The sequence below is a fragment of the Pogoniulus pusillus genome, chromosome 12 (genome assembly GCF_015220805.1).
Source record: "Pogoniulus pusillus isolate bPogPus1 chromosome 12, bPogPus1.pri, whole genome shotgun sequence".
Lineage (NCBI taxonomy): Eukaryota > Metazoa > Chordata > Aves > Piciformes > Lybiidae > Pogoniulus > Pogoniulus pusillus.
Window position 1 is genome coordinate 1,111,477 of NC_087275.1, and position 15,944 is coordinate 1,127,420.

The following is a 15,944-nucleotide window of genomic DNA, read 5'->3' on the forward strand; positions in this document are numbered from 1 at the left end:
GCAAGGGAGGGGATTCTGCCCCTTGGCTCTGCTCTCCTCAGACCCCACCGGCACTCCTGGGTGCAGTTCTGCAGCCCCCAGCACAAGCAGGACATGGAAGTGTTGGAGCCAGTCCAGAGGAGGCCACCAAGATGCTTGGAGGAGAGAAGGCTTCCAGGAGACCTTAGTGTGGCCTTCCAGGGGCTACAGGAAGGCTGGGGAGGGACTACTGACAAGGTCTTGTAATGACAGGACAGGGAGTAATGGGTTTCAACTAGCAGAGGGGAGACTCAAACTGGATGTTAGGAAAGGGTTTGTGACAGTGGTGATACACTGGCACGGGTTGCTCAGGGAGGTTGTGTCTGCTTCCTTCTTGCAGATGTTCAAGACCAAGTTGGATGAGGCCCTGAGTGACCTGTTCTAGTTGGAGGTGTCCCTGTGTATGGCAGGGGATTGGAACTGGCTGAGCTTTGAGGTCCCTTCCAACCTAACCCATTCTCTGATTCTCCTGGATGTTTTGCAGGTGCAGGTTACCCTTGTGTTTAAGGCTCTGGTATCTTAATGTTTTGCTGTGGTGTTCTTGTTTGTATTTGAACGCTGAGAGCTGTTCTTCTCACCGGTGTAGTTAGGTTTGTTTGTGAGGCTGTGCTTCCTGTGTCCACACAAGAGTCTGGAGTGTGAAAAATTGCTCCTTGCTTCTTCCCAGGGAATTTTTCTGCGATCGAAGTAGTTGTTCTCCGACTGTCCTCCTGCGATTTTACTTCCATAGCAGCAGGTTTTGAATCTCCTGGACTATGTAGTCCACTTGGCTCTTTGTGGAATAGGGACTTTTTAGTACAAGAGAAGACAGCACAGGGCGTTTATCTTAAAATGAACTTCTAAAGAGCTTCCCTGAAAGGAGTGCTCTGTTTGGGAGTTAATTAAAATTAAGGGATTTGGCTATATGGGGAAATGAGAGGACATGTCTTTGTAATATGCTTCTTATATTTATCTTAGGTTTGTCAAAATGGAGAGAAGAACCATTCCACAGAAGACCTTGACAAGTCTGAAGTCCAGGAGGAGCTGAAAAAGGCTAATAGCCTTCCTAGTTTGAGTCCTGCAGTCAGGACAGCAAATAAAGACAAACAACCCCGAGAAGGCTTTTTTCATTTTCTTGGAAGCTTATTTAATATTGCAACAAAATCTTCCTTGGTAGAATCCAAACCAGCCTCTACCTTCAAAGATGCATGCAACAGATGTGAAAAGGATTTACACAACAGAAACTCCTTTCTGGTGGACATGCAGCCAAAGCATCCAACAATTGAAGAACCTCTCTGTTCTGCTTCTAAAATAAAAGAGGATTCTGTAAATAAAGGCAATGACATCTTAAATAATACTGGGAAAGAAGTCTCACAGGATCTTCAAGGAGGCCAGAAACCATCTGCAGATGCACAAAAGTAAGTTTACTAATTTAGTATTAAATATATAAAATATTAAAGTAGGTGTGTATGTGTGCACATGCACAGATATACCTTGACTCGGTTCTGCTGACTTCTGCTGAAGGATGACATTGGTAAGGATGGTTGAAGTGTCCTCGACTCAACTTTGTGCAAAACTCTAGTAGCAGGCACCTTAAATAAATGAAGAGAAGTTGACTGTGACAAAATCTAACTTGAAAGAAGATTTTCTAGATTGAATGAATCCAATGTGGATATGCCCAAGCCTTAAGTGAGGTTAAAGATAGAATAGAATAGAATAGAACAGAACAGAACAGAATAGAATAGAATCAACCACGTCAGAAGAGAACTCCAAGCTCATCCAGTCCAACCTATCATCCAGCCCTGTCTAATCAGTTAGACCATGGCACTAAGTGCCCCAGCCAGGCTTGAACACCTCCAGGAATGATGACTCCACCACCTCCCTGGGCAGCCCATTCCAATGCCAATCACTCTCTCTGACAACAACTTCCTCCTCACATCCAGCCTAGACCTCCCCTGCCACAACTTGAGACTGTCCCCTTGTTCTGGTGCTGCTTGCCTGGCAGCAGAGCCCAACCCCAGCTGGCTACAACCTCCCTTCAGGTAGTTGTAGACAGCAGTGAGCTCTGCCCTGAGCCTCCTCTTCTGCAGGCTGCACACCCCCAGCTCCCTCAGCCTCTCCTCACAGGGCTCTGCTCCAGGCCCCTCCCCAGCTTCGTTGCCCTTCTCTGGACACTTTCCAGCACCTCAACATCTCTCTTGAATTGAGGAGCCCAGAACTGGACACAGCACTCAAGGGGTGGCCTGAGCAGTGCTGAGCACAGAGGCACAAGAATCTCCCTTGTCCTGCTGGCCACACTGTTCAGTGGCATTCAGTATTGTTGATCTACATTAGAAAGAAGTTAAGAGCTTATTCTTCTCCATACTGTGGGCTAAATGAAGGTCTGAACGTTGTTTGTCCTGTTTATCTCACTAGTTCATCAGTGGTTTTATTTCTGCCAGTAAGGCTTCCTCCTTTTAAAATGACCTTTCCTGGTGTATTTGACTTGGTGATTTTTGCTCTTCTATTTTATTTCCCCTTGCTCTTTGGAGTTTTCTTGTGGTCTAACAAAGGTTATACAAAATAATTCAGTCAGCCTAAATCTGGAACATCCTTAACAGTCCTGTGTTTTTTCCAGAAAAAACTGGTGCCAAGGGCATCAGTCAGTGTGTGCAGAGAGCAGAAAAGTGAAAGCATCGCTGCAGCCCGCGCCAGACCATCTTCACAGCACCCTTCCGGCTCTGCCGTAGACACGGGTGATGGTGCTTGAAAAGCAGTTGTAGCTGTTGAGTATTGGGCTGTGTGTGGGCCGGTACAGCACAGGTTTGGAGTTGTCTGTGTGCTACCTGTCTGGGTAGTTATGTAGAACGTGGACTTAGGCCCAAGCAACAAGTGTGTGAGTTGTGTTTATTCAGACTGGGGGAGCTGTTGCATGTCTAAGACTGAAGTACTGCTATGGAGTAACCAGCCAGCCTGTCAGCGCCCCTCTGCTTCTGGCAAACGGGTGTGCTGAGAGCAAACACTTCCCCCTTCCTTGCCCTCCCCCCCCTTCCTTGCCCTCCCCCCCCTTCCTTGCCCTCCCCCCCCTTCCTTGCCCTCCCCCCCCTTCCTTGCCCTCCCCCCCCTTCCTTGCCCTCCCTCCCTTCCTTTGCCCCCCCCCTTTCTCTTTGCCCCCTTCCTTTTTTGCCTCCCCTTCTTTTCCCACTGCTTTGAGTTATGCTTACTGTACTTCTGTCCCATGTTACGCGTTTCATCTCCATGTAGGAGATGCTGCTGAATGCAGCTGCGTAGTGAGTTTCACTTCCACATTCTGGATGTCTCCAGCACTCTGTCCTTATGTATTATTCAATAGAATAATTGTTTCAGGCACCTGTCGTTCACCCCTCCATTGTAAATTGATGGATGCTCAGGATAGGAATAAAGGCTGGAATGCCAATCTGGGTGAACTTTGTATTCCCACTGCCAAAGCCCAGCAGTGTTATGATTAATAAGGGTATGTGTCCTCATGAGCACTGTTTCTGCCTGTGGCGTGAGTGACTGCTTTGCATTACAGACTCGTGCTGTGGTAGCACGCTTCTTGCCACTGCTTTTTCTAAGCTGCATGTTGCAGCCCAGCACCACCACTTCATGAGAACTCCTCCCCCCCATAGCTGTTATCTGGAGGGGCCTAGGAGCAGGATGTTATTCATTCTAATTCTTGAACAGACTGTGTAGTTCTTTAAAGCCCGTTGGACAGGCTGGCTTGCTGCACTAGTCTCTTGCTGCTGTTTGTTCTCCCTGTAGCATACTCTGAATCCAGCAGGTAGCTCACATGCTGCTCCCCCCGGGGCTGTGCAGAGATAAAAGTTACTCCTTGCCTCAAAGACAGCTTGGGCAAAGGACAGTAGACAGAAAGAAACCTTTTTTACTTTTTCCTGTGTTCCATGTAGTTTCTTCCATGTTGTGTCAGTGTAGTTTCTAGTTTGTTCTCTTAGATTTTTGCTCTCTTTCTCACTTTCTTCCCCCTCAGCTGCTGATGGTAATTTTGCAGTAGTAGTCTGTACTCTGTGTGGGTTTTTTCCCCTTGCTCTTCCCCAGAAGGATCAGTCCTCTTATGCTTTACCTCACCTCAAGTCTCTCCTGCCTAATCAGGCAAATATGAATCTTGGGGATTCAACAGAGGGCCTGATGCGTGTTGAACTAAACATCACAATCAGAAGCTGCAGGAAGCAGATGAGGGGCAGCCATGGCCAACCCTTAGGAGATCAGAATTGCCCAGTATCCTGGCTGGTGCAGTAACAAGCTGGTGCATATCTTTCCTTCCAGGAAAGACCTCTGACGTACGCCTGTCTTTCTAAGTGTGCACACCAGCTTTGGTTTACTTTCTCATGTTCTCAATGCCTACAGGCCTGTAAATAGGAGTGCTGAAGGACAGAAAGTCTTGGGATTTCCTTGCTGCTCTGCTCATCAATCACGGAATCAGTCAGGGTTGGAAGGGACCACAAGGAGCAGCCAGTTCCAACCCCCCTGCCATGCCCAGGGACACCCTACCCTAGAGCAGGCTGCACACAGCCTCAGCCAGCCTGGCCTCAAACACCTCCAGCCATGGGGCCTCAACCTGGCCCTGGGCAACCCATTCCAGCCTCTCACCACTCTCGTGGTTAAGAACTTCCTCCTCAGTGTTACTCTTTTTGAGTAGATCTTGAACAGTGAATTGATAAAGTACTGGGCAGTCTGTAGGCACAGTTTAGAGGCTCAGGTGGTCTCAGTCTTCATTTGCTTCTTGTGATTTTGTCCAAACAGTGTGAATTGTTAAGCTTGGCATTAGGAAAAGCCCACAGAGTTTGGAAAGTGTGGTGTTAACTCTTGGAGTGACCTCCTTACTCTGTGCAAATATTTGTTACTTATTTTGGTTTCCTTGAGCTCAGAGTTGCAGGTGGCATTTCCAGTTGCCCATATTCTGGCATTTTCCCCTGCAAATCAGCATAAACTTTCTCAGTGTAGTCGATCTGTCTCGAGGCCAGGTAAGCACATAACACTGTTTGTTGCTAGTTTGGAGGTAGGGACAAGTCAGGCTATATACAGAATGAAGTTTTTCTGTGGAAAATGACCCTTTTAAATAGAAGAAAATTGGTGGATTTGTTGTTGTAGCTGTTGTAAAATGAGGCAGACGTTAAAGCAGTCAGGTTGTTTGTAAAACTCAGCAACACAGCACACAGGCTCAGGATACAAAGAGGTTAGACAATTGCTGTGTAACTCTGTGAACATTTTTGTCTGTCTTTCTGCACAGTCTGAGCTCTTTCTGAAGCAATTAGTAAGGACAAATCAAAGTGGCTCAGTGGAAGAAAAAGTTTGCACTGTTCAGCTTTTTAACAACTAGAACCCACGACAGCTGTTTCTCTGCTCTGGGACTGACTGTGCCAGGCTTGTTCTCTTGGTTTACTGAAGTTTAAACGATGTAGAGCATTTTTTCCCTCTTCAGTACTAGTTAACTTCTTTACTGAATATTAACCAACTGGTATTTGTGTAGCATAGTTATACTGTAGAAGTGTTCCTGGTTGCTGGCAGCTGACTAGATAGTTTTGTAGAAAGTAGTAAGAAGTAGCTGAAAGTGTGTACTAAAAAGCACATGAACTGTGCTGGGAGACGCTGCAGCACAAAGGAGCAGGAGAATCAGTGGATGCCATGAAAGGAAGGGATGATATGAACATGGTCTTTTCATAGAGTCTTAGGGTCAAGCAGATTGGAAGAGACCTCAAAGATCATCCAGTCCAACCTAGCAAGCAGCCCTAGCCAATCAACCAGACCATGGCACTAAGTGCCCCATCCAGTCTCTTCTTGAACACCTCCAGGGACAGGGACTCCATCACCTCCCTGAGCAGCCCATTCCAATGCCAATCACTCTCTCTGGCAACAACTTCCTCCTAACAACCAGCCTAGACCTGCCCTGCCACAACTTGAGACTGTGTCCCCTTGTTCTGTTGCTGTTTGCCTGTCAGAAGAGACCAACCCCACCTGGCTACAGCCTCCTTCAGGCAGCTGTGGCCAGCAATGAGCTCTGCGCTGAGCGTCCTCTTCTGCAGGCTGCACACCCCCAGCTCCCTCAGCCTCTCCTCATAGGGTTTGTGTTCCAGGCCTTTCACCAGCTCTGTCGCCTTTCTCTGAACACATTCCAGTACCTCAACATCTTCTCTCTGGAATTGAGGGGCCCAGAACTGGACACAGCACTCAAGGGGTGGCCTGACCAGTGCTGAGTACAGAGGAAGAATAACCTCCCTTGTCCTGCTGGCCACCCTGTTCCTGAGCCAGGCCAGCATACCATTTGCTCTCTTGGCCACCTGGGCACACTGCTGGCTCATCTTCAGTCTACTATCTTCCAGTACCCCGAGGTCACTTTCTTCTTGGCTGCTCTCCAACTACTCTGTCCTCAGCCTGTATGTCTGCGATTCTAAGACAGGATCCCAAAAGCGAGTGAAAAATGCACTTATTCCACATAAATCCCAAGGTCTTACTGATTACAGTGATTGTTGTGTTAAACCACTACTTGTGCCTTTAGTCAGAGAATCAAGCAGGTTGGAAGAGACCTCCAAGCTCATCCAGTCCAGCCTAGCACCCAGCCCTAGCCATGGCACTAAGTGCCTCATCCAGGCTTTTCTTAAACACCTCCAGGTGTTCAAGAATATCATCCTGTGAAGAAGGGAAAGAAAGAATCTCCCAGTATCTGAAATACGTGATAGAATATACACAGGGGGTTTGTGTATAGTTCAACTTTCATCTATATCATCATATGAGTTATAAAAACAAACAAGCATTCTTTCAGTTTGTAAGGTAAGTTCTGAACAGCAGAAATGATTTTTTTACTTTAAATGTCTACAAAACAAGTCTCCAGTGACACTTATTAAAAATGTGGGGTGACCTCATTGCTGTCTACAACTACCCGAAGGGAGGCTGTGGCTAGGTTGAGTTGGGCTCTGAGATTGAACAAAGTGCAGGGTTCTGCACTTCGGCCACAACAACCCCAAGCAGCACTACAGGCTGGGGCCAGAGTGGCTGAGAGCAGCCAGGCAGAGAGGGAGCTGGGGGTGCTGGCAGAGAGGAGCTGAAGATGAGGCAGCAGTGCCCAGGTGGGCAGCAGAGCCAATGGCATCCTGGGCTGGCTCAGGAGCAGTGTGGGCAGCAGGACAGGGGAGGTTCTTGTGCCCCTGTGCTCAGCACTGCTCAGGCCACACCTTGAGTGCTGTGTCCAGTTCTGGGCTCCTCAATTCAAGAGAGATGTTGAGGTGCTGGAAAGTGTCCAGAGAAGGGCAACGAAGCTGATAAGGGCCTGGAGCAGAGCCCTGTTGAGGGGAGGCTGAGGGAGCTGGGGGTGTGCAGCCTGCAGAAGAGGAGGCTCAGGGCAGGGCTCATTGCTGGCTACAACTACCTGAAAGGAGGCTGTAGCCAGGTGGGGTTGGGCTCTGCTGCCAGGCAAGCAGCAACAGAACAAGGGGACACAGTCTCAAGTTGTGGCAGGGGAGGTCTAGGCTGGATGTTAGGAGGAAGTTGTTGGCAGAGAGAGTGATTGGCATTGGAATGGGCTGCCCAGGGAGGTGGTGGAGTCTCTGTGCCTGGAGGTGTTGAAGCCAAGCCTGGCTGGGGCACTTAGTGCCATGGTCTGGTTGCTTGTCCAGGGCTGGGTGCTAGGTTGGACTGGATGAGCTTGGAGGTCTCTTCCAACCTGGTTGATTCTCTTCTGTTCTGTTTTCCATGACATTGTCTGCCTCTAAATGTATTTTGTAAGACCTGCAGTTGAGTTGCTGCTGTCACATAGGAACATGGGGTTTAATCTTTTAAGTGTTGTCTTGTTGCATGTGAGCATTCAGGTTGAACACTCATCTGTGTGCTCTAAAAGCAAAGGCATTTGTGCTGAAAGGTCTGGTGGTAAGATTTGTATAATGTGCCAAGCAGTGAGTCCTTTGTAGAAGGTCAGAGACCCTAAAGTTGTCATGTCTGTGACGCAAGGGTTAAAACAGCATCTGCTGTAGAACCTTGGTAGAGATAAGTTTGCAGGAAAGGAGAGCTGTGTGTTAGGAGACACTTTCAAAGGTCAACTGTGTCTTGAGGCTCTGCAGCCGAGGTGATGCTGTGGCCAGTACTAGTCAGGAATGGGGTTGTGCACCAAGTTCCATAGAGCAGGTTCCTTTGAGTCTAGCTCAGATGTCAAATTGATCACTCGGAGCATAAAATTCCTTCATAAGACCAACAGTGGCAGGAATTAGGAAAAATGCTAAAGGCTACTGCGTAAGGAAGAGGAAACTTCTCAGTATATTGGTTTGCCTGACCACATGCACTAAACAGTGTAACTGGTTGTCAGGATTTGTGGCTCAAATCGATGTAGGTATAGTACTCTACCACACTGGATTCTCCCTGTCAGCCTTTTGTAGGCAAGCCTCTGTAAAATTAACCTGTTTATCCCATTTCTGGATGCTTGGGGTTTACAGATTGTGGAGTTCATGGGAGAAGTTTGAAGGCAAACTTGAGTGTGGAAGACAAACTGGAGGGTATTTCTCAGGTTTGTGTTTGTGTCAGAGCACTCGTTTGTGCCACACATTTATAAATGCATTCTGAATTTTTCCCACTGCATACCAGACAAAAAATCAACTATGAAATGAAAACCACTTGGTAAAGTAAATTGTAATCAAACCATTTATTCAAAATAATGCCTTGGAATTGGTGGAAATCAGTGTTTAGTACCTTGCTGTGACAGTTTGGGAGTTCCCTGCCCCCCCACTCTTATGCAATCACCCAGACTAGACTCAGCCGAGCTGGAAGTTAAGGAATGAAGCTTTATGTTTAGCTTAGTACAAGATACAAGCAGATACTTGCTACATATACAACTGTATACAGAAATATACAAGTTACAGGTAATGCAGAAAAACACAACAGCCCTCCCAGAAACCAGAGTCCCTAGGAGGGAATCCCAACCACCCTTCCACCTTCTTTCCACCCCTCTATCTTATCCCAGAGTTTGCCTTACGTGCAAGGTGAGCTTGGAGTGTGGGCAAGGGGGTTAGAAAGCAGAAGGATTAGTTGAGCAGAAGCAGCCCAGGTCACCAACTGCAACAGAGCCACACACACACTGTCTCTCCCTGATAGGACTGACTGTGTCCTATCTATGTTTTGTGTCCTTGCTTTTATACATCTCAGCAAGCCTAGGAGTGCAGCAGATATCACCGTTGTTTCCTTTTCACAGCCTATCATTTAATTTCTCTCATTAGAACATCCCAGTTAGCCTCAAACTGGCATACTTGCAATGCCATCAGTGTACTTAGTTTAAACACACATCTTTACAGTTTTCTTTTTCTAGAATCCATGAAACTTCTTTGGAAAACTGATGGCAACATTTTGTGTTTGTTTTCTGGAAAGAAGTAGATTGTAGACTGACTTCTGTTTCTGAGATTGGCCAGTCCGTGAGACCAGAGGAATTTGTGGGGAAAAAAAAAGCTTCATAGTGATTATTTTAGACATTATTACTCCACTCTGACTTAACTGTAATTGGAGAATTTACATGCTAAGGATATTTCTGAGTGAATCGTAGAATAAAGCAGGTTGGAAGAGACCTCCAAGCTCATCCAGTCCAACCTAGCACCCAGCCCTAGCCAGTCAACAAGACCATGGCACTAAGTGCCCCAGCCAGGCTTGGCTTCAACACCTCCAGGCACGGCGACTCCACCACCTCCCTGGGCAGCCCATTCCAATGCCAATCACTCTCTCTGGCAACAACTTCCTCCTAACATCCAGCCTACACCTCCCCTGGCACAACTTGAGGCTGTGTCCCCTTGTTCTCTTGCTGGTTGCCTGAGAGAAATGAATGAAGTTTAAGCATGATCTGAACATCTGCTTTAGCCTAAAGTGAAGACAAAAAGTATGGGGGAAAAGAGAGAAGCATTAGAAAGTATCATAGAATCAACCAGGTTGGAAGAGACCTCCAAGATGATACAGTCCAACCTATCCATCCAGTTGTGATGTCTGATCTTTTTAAGAAGAAAAAAAGCTGCTTTAGAAACTGAATGGGCTGCCTGGGGAGGTGGTGGAGTCGTCGTCCCTGGGGCAGTTCAAGGCAAGGTTGGATGTGGCACTTGGTGCCATGGTCTAGCCTTGGGCACTGTGGTAAAGGGTTGGACTTGATGATCTGTGAGGTCTCTTCCAACCTTGGTGATACTGTGATACTGTGAAGGTATCAGGTTCTGAATCTATCCATAATACCAGAAAAACCAGTGAAGAATGAGGATCACTGTTTTTCCATGGTGATTCTTACATATGTTAGCTCTTGTGGTCACTTGTTTTTTGATCCTAAATTTAAGGGTAGTAAATGGCTGTATTTAACAATTCCTTACCACATTTCTAGGCTTTTAATTTTGGTATTTCTTCCAACATCCATACAGTCTTCATTCTTGATCTTTGTTCATTCTCTTTCCTTACTACTCGGTGGTCCAGAAAGGTCTCATGTCCTTTTATCCACTTATTTAACTTCTTATCCTATTCCTTAACAACATATTGAGAGCTTTGGGAACAATATAACTTTTGATTCAGTATTTTTATGAAAAGTATGATTTTTTTTCAGCTTTTCACTTACAAAGTTTAGGCATGCTTTAGTAGAATAGGACATCTTTACCAAAGTATACTCATATCTGTCCCTACAAATGTAGGATTGCAGTGGCATTTGTGAATAGTAACTCTATTGTCTAATAGAAAGCAAATGATGGAAGTTGCTTATAGCAGCATCTACTTTTTGCTTGTAGTTAGCTTGTTCAGTAAAAGGAAGTGTATGCATCGTTTGTTACACAAGCCCATGTTTAGGAAGAGCAAGAGGAACAGTGTTGTGTGCAATCTACAGTTTGTACTAACCCGCGGAGGAAAACGGTGTTGTATGGCGCCTTTGGTTTGCATTAACCCTCTATTATCACAGTAGCTCTTCAGATAGTCTGTGCCTTGTGCTAATAGTGATCCTTATTACAGGCAGATGCAACGGAAGCCAGAGGCACCTGCAGTCACTTATGCAACGTATCGAGGTTCTGCCAGGATTAGGCAGCTACTGAAGAATCAGTTAGAGATAGCTGAAAAAGGAGAAGAAAATACTGAGAACAGAAGTGCTGCAATGGTAAAGGAAAACGGGGAAATACAAATACCTGTCTGCCCCAAATCAGGATACTTAATAACAGAAAATGGAGGAAATGAGAGTAAAGGTCATGAGGATGATACCACTTTAAATTCTTCTGCTGTTAAAATAGGAAGGAAAAAGTCTGAAAAATCTTGGCCTTTCTTGGGTAGCAGTAAATGTGAAAATACTGTAAAGGCCACAACTACAGCTACTGAATCATCTCACAATGGAGACTTAAAACCTATGCCTGCTTTAGCCACAACAAAAGTTAGGACATATTCACTAGATTCGTTATTATCATCTAGTAGCAGAAACAGTGATATCCCAAGCAATTCCACTTCCCAGATTACAAATTCCCTTAAAATGAGTTCTGCAAATGATTTGGTTGGAAAAGATGCTGCACTGCTGGGAGAAGTGAAAACTCCCTTTCAAGCAGACGAAAATGTCACTTGTGACTTTGTTAAAAAGAATGATGATAGTAAAACAGCTAATAAGGAGTCCACAAAAGAAATTCAGGCTGACTGTTTACATTCACCTGTACCAAAAAGTAGGACAATTAATGATGAAACTCAAGTGAGTAAGGGAGAATTTTGCTATGCTCATCAAATGGAGAGTAACTCAGAGATATCGGTGGATGTCTGCATGCTTCAGTCTAATCCCACTGCACTTCAGCAGCAAGTCGATCAGCATCAAAGTAGTGCAAATGAAGACAGCAACGTACAGAAAATTGTGGCAGCTGTAGGAGAGGAAAATCCACAGAACTTTATCGCTGCTGTTCTTTCAGCTTTTAATAAACAAATACCCACTTTGCTTGGAGTGGAGTCCGAAGGAGGGGAATGCATAGCCACAGATAATCAGACTGTTCCAGTGTCATCTCTTAATGAAGACGTAGTCATGGACACGGGGACTCGTAATGAAGAACTGAGTGTGTTAGAGGAACCAACGCACGTCCGAAATGAAAACCAATTAATCCATGTGGAGAATTCTAAAGGTACTGCCACTCAGCAGACTAATATACCCTCTCTAGAAACTGAGGGTTTGGAAGCAATTGAGTTTTCATCTGAGGTTGCACTGGAAAATCCTGCGACTGTGTCGTCATGCGTACATGGGTGTGAAGGTTTGAAATCCAGCTTTGATGAGCCAACAGCAGCTCTCGCTGTAACTTACGATTCTTCTGAAAGTAGAAGCTCTTGCTCAGCTTCTCTTCATTCTGGTTTCAATGAAACTACAGAGAAAAGAGAAGTTAGCTTACTGGATATGAGAGAGACACTTCCTTCTCTTGATCTTGAATATGAGAAGAGCAAATCCTCTAAGCCTGTAGAGATGAGCCTCTCAGAAAACTCTATTCCTGTCCACAACCATCATCCTGTCTCCCTTGAAACCACTTCTGAATCTCAACCTGTTTCTGAAGGTAATTGCATTAACTTTTCTTCTGCAAAAGAAAACAGTAACAGGTCTAGGATATCACCTGCAGTACTTGATTCTTCATCTGATAACAAAGCAAGTGGCCAGACAGCTGTTGAGTCCAGTGCAATAATTCCTGAGGACAGAATGACCAAGGTGCCACTTTGCGCAGGAGACCCAAGCGCTTCATGCCCAGCAGCTTCTCTGGAATCTGAGCTGACTCCAGCTATGTTTGATAGCTCTGTTACTGAAGTAGGTGCAGGGGGTGTTTCCATCCATAGTTCCACTTTGCCTACGCTGGAATTCAGAGAAGCCTCCAGCCTTTTCACTGGTGCCTCAGAAATGTCTGGTCTTGCTCAGGGGAGACATAATACTTCCAGTCACACAGTTAGTGATGGGGCAGAGGAGGCCTACTCTGGACAACAAGCTGACAACAGTGTCTTGGCAGAGGCAATGCCACCACCCATCTGTCCTTTGAAATTCTTGGAAATGCCTTCCAAATCAGCCTGTACTGTGAGGATGTGCAGAAATGCAGTGGGACAGGCAATTCTTGGGAATGCTGCTTCTGGCACCTCAGAAACTCCTGTAGTGGATGATCAAGCAGCTGCTGCACCTACAAAGTCAAACCAGCTCTGTTCTGAGGAACTGTGGGACGATACCAACGTGAAGGGACCAGCACATGCTAAATCCCAAGATGCTGCTGGTTTGTTCAAAAAAGCTGAAGAAATAGTGGACTCGGTTTTACACTTAGCTGTAGAAGAAATAATAGCAGAATGCACTGCTGATGTTCCCCATCTTTGTGGGAGTAAGGATAGCTTAACAAGTATATATATTCAAAATGATCAGAAAGTTGAAACTGTGCCACTGGAGGCAAAGGAAATCCAATCAGCTGAGCAGTCACCAAAACATTTGAATGAGAACAGTGGAGGAGGCTCATGTTCATTGACAAGAAAAGTAGCAGTGGATGCAAGTAATCGAGATGAAAACGTGCTGTCTTACACCCCTGACAACATTGCTCTGCACAGTGTGCTGGCACTAAAAGCAAAGGAAACGATTGAAGAAGTCATCCATTCAGCCAAACAAAAACTGACATCCCATGAGTGGCAAGGCAGTGAGAGTAAAAGGCCTTCTGAAAAGGCTGAGACTCAGCCTAAGGCCGAAACACCAGGATTCTTACACTTAGATATGAAGTTACCTGACAAAACACAGAAAGCAGCAGAGAAGGAGGAAACTCGAAATGTCACTGTAAATTGTGGCAAGACAAATTGCTCCAGCCCTCCTTTGCTTCTAAATGGGAGAGAAAATGGCATGGATTGGCCCCAACAAGGTGAAAAGGTACCAAATAGTTTGTTTGCTTGTCAAACAAATGGATTTCTACCTGCTGGTAGTTCATCGAGGCCAGAATCAGATCCTCTGACATGGGCAAAAGAGAAACAGAGCAGAAAGGCGTGTGGCCATCTGGCTGCTGTGGAGATGTGTGCCAATGACGGATTAGCCACACCTAGAAGATCTAATGGATCTTCACATTTAGTACAGAAAGCTGTGACTGAAGAGGTGATTTTGTCATTGCACTCAAAATACTCATGCAGCACTACAGCGACATCAGACTGCACGTTGCTGCCAACTGGAAATCTTAATTTCTCCTCCTTTCTGCCCAATGAAGAAAGTCTTGGCATGCAGAGTGAAGCCAAAGACAAGGTCAACCATTGGGTGTCTCTGGAAAGCAGTGCAGAAGACAGTCCGTATAAACACTGTGGAAAAGAGGCAGCAGAATTACCTGCACAAGTAAAAGCAACCTTACAAGATTCAGAGGCAATGGGAAGTAAAGAGGAACTAGCAGAAGGTGTGAGTGAAATAGCAGATGTTAATATTGGATTAAATGCACAATTCATTGTACCTGAATTGTCTGTTATTGGAGAGGGCAGTGAAGGGAAAAACTGTTTTGGCACAGACCTTGACCAAACTAATGAGAATCTGAAGCAGGTACAAATAAAGGATCAAGATACTAAGAGAAGTAACCAGCTTGAAGAAATTGGTCTGGAGTTTGGTGGTGACATGAAGGAATCAACAGCTGCTTTGAACTTTTCTCCTCTAATTGAGCAGTGGGAAAACAGTTCTTTTACTATCGTTTATGAAGGTGCACTTCAAACTGAGAACAGATCTGTCTCAACTGATGACGTGCAGACTGGTTTGCTCTCTTCTTCTGATTTGCCTTCAGATAACATAAATCATCTAATGTGTGAAAGGGCAAAGAATAAAGCTGAGCCAGTCTGTCTTGATGGATTGGGTAACAAACTGAATGAAGCAACAGATAGCCGTAGCTCAGAGTCATTTCTGAGCGTGGAAGCGAAGAGGTATAGAGTATATCCTTTCTCTTTGTCTCCAATATATGAAGATGACAGCTCCCAGGAGGACATCCTTTCCACAGACGTGTCGCCAGAAGGCTATCCTAGTGGGAAACCTAACAATAACCCAGACCATGCTTCTGTGCTTTCCCTTCTCCAGTCAGTTTCTGAGCGCTTACAGTTTACTACTCAGTTTGGTAAAGAGGAGGAGGAGGGGGGACTGGAGGATGCTGATGAAGAAGAATCATCTTATGAAGAAAATATTCTTGATACTGAGAGGGAGAATGACTGTCTTTTCAGCCAGTCAAGAGGAAATTCAAAAACAACTCTTCATTGCGATGGCCCAACTAGATCTTTGTTTCTTGAACAGCCACTTTTTCATTCAAAAGAACCACCTGATTGTCAGGAGCAACAAGAGCTGTGTCCAGATGCAGCTCCTCCCAGCCAAAGAGCTTGTAAGCCAGTTTCACGGAAAGCTGATGCTGCTCTAAAGCAGCCTCCTGCAAGCGCGTACTACCAGTATCTGAAATCTGCCAGCACTCGCTCTTCTGAGAAGGGAACCAGATTTGGAAGCATCCTCCAGGATATATTGCAGCCAAAGATTCATTGGTCTCAAGACAACACCGTGCCAAAACTGGGAGAACTGTCAAAGGTAAGATGTCATGTCACATAATAACAATCAAACTGCTGAGCCAAAAGCCAGAATCGCTTTCTCTGTATTTTCCTTCCCCTCTTTTTTTAAGGTTAATTCTTCTAAACAAAAATAATCAGGCTACTTAGGATTACAGGGATTAAAAAACAATCTTCTGCTACAATAATTGTAAAACCATAGTCCCCCTGGTTCGGCACACAGATGAAAGTGACCGAATTGTAAAACAGAACATGTGAACAGAAAATACAATGGGAAAACGTGTGTAACAGCAAGACACAGGTTTGTCCACATTAAAGACTTTTCAACCCAAGGGTGGCAGAAGTCCCTTTTGTATAAAAACTGTTCTTTCCTTTCTGAGATGAGTAGAGCTGTATTGTCCAAAAGATACCTGTTTGCTGGGATATTTGATTGTTTCATCGCAGGCTTCTACAAGTTGTAGTTCAGTTAG

At 45.4% G+C, this 15,944-nt stretch overlaps 1 protein-coding gene across 1 annotated transcript in view; it reads left to right on the plus strand.

Moving 5' to 3' along the window:
* The window catches only part of CRYBG3 (crystallin beta-gamma domain containing 3), a 105,571-nt gene that overhangs the window by 37,275 nt on the left and 52,352 nt on the right, over nucleotides 1-15,944 (plus strand). Inside the window, exons 6-7 of the mRNA XM_064152197.1 lie at nucleotides 976-1,415; nucleotides 10,954-15,496. Coding sequence (XP_064008267.1) covers nucleotides 976-1,415; nucleotides 10,954-15,496 — 4,983 coding nt within the window. The remainder of the gene's footprint in view (nucleotides 1-975; nucleotides 1,416-10,953; nucleotides 15,497-15,944) is intronic.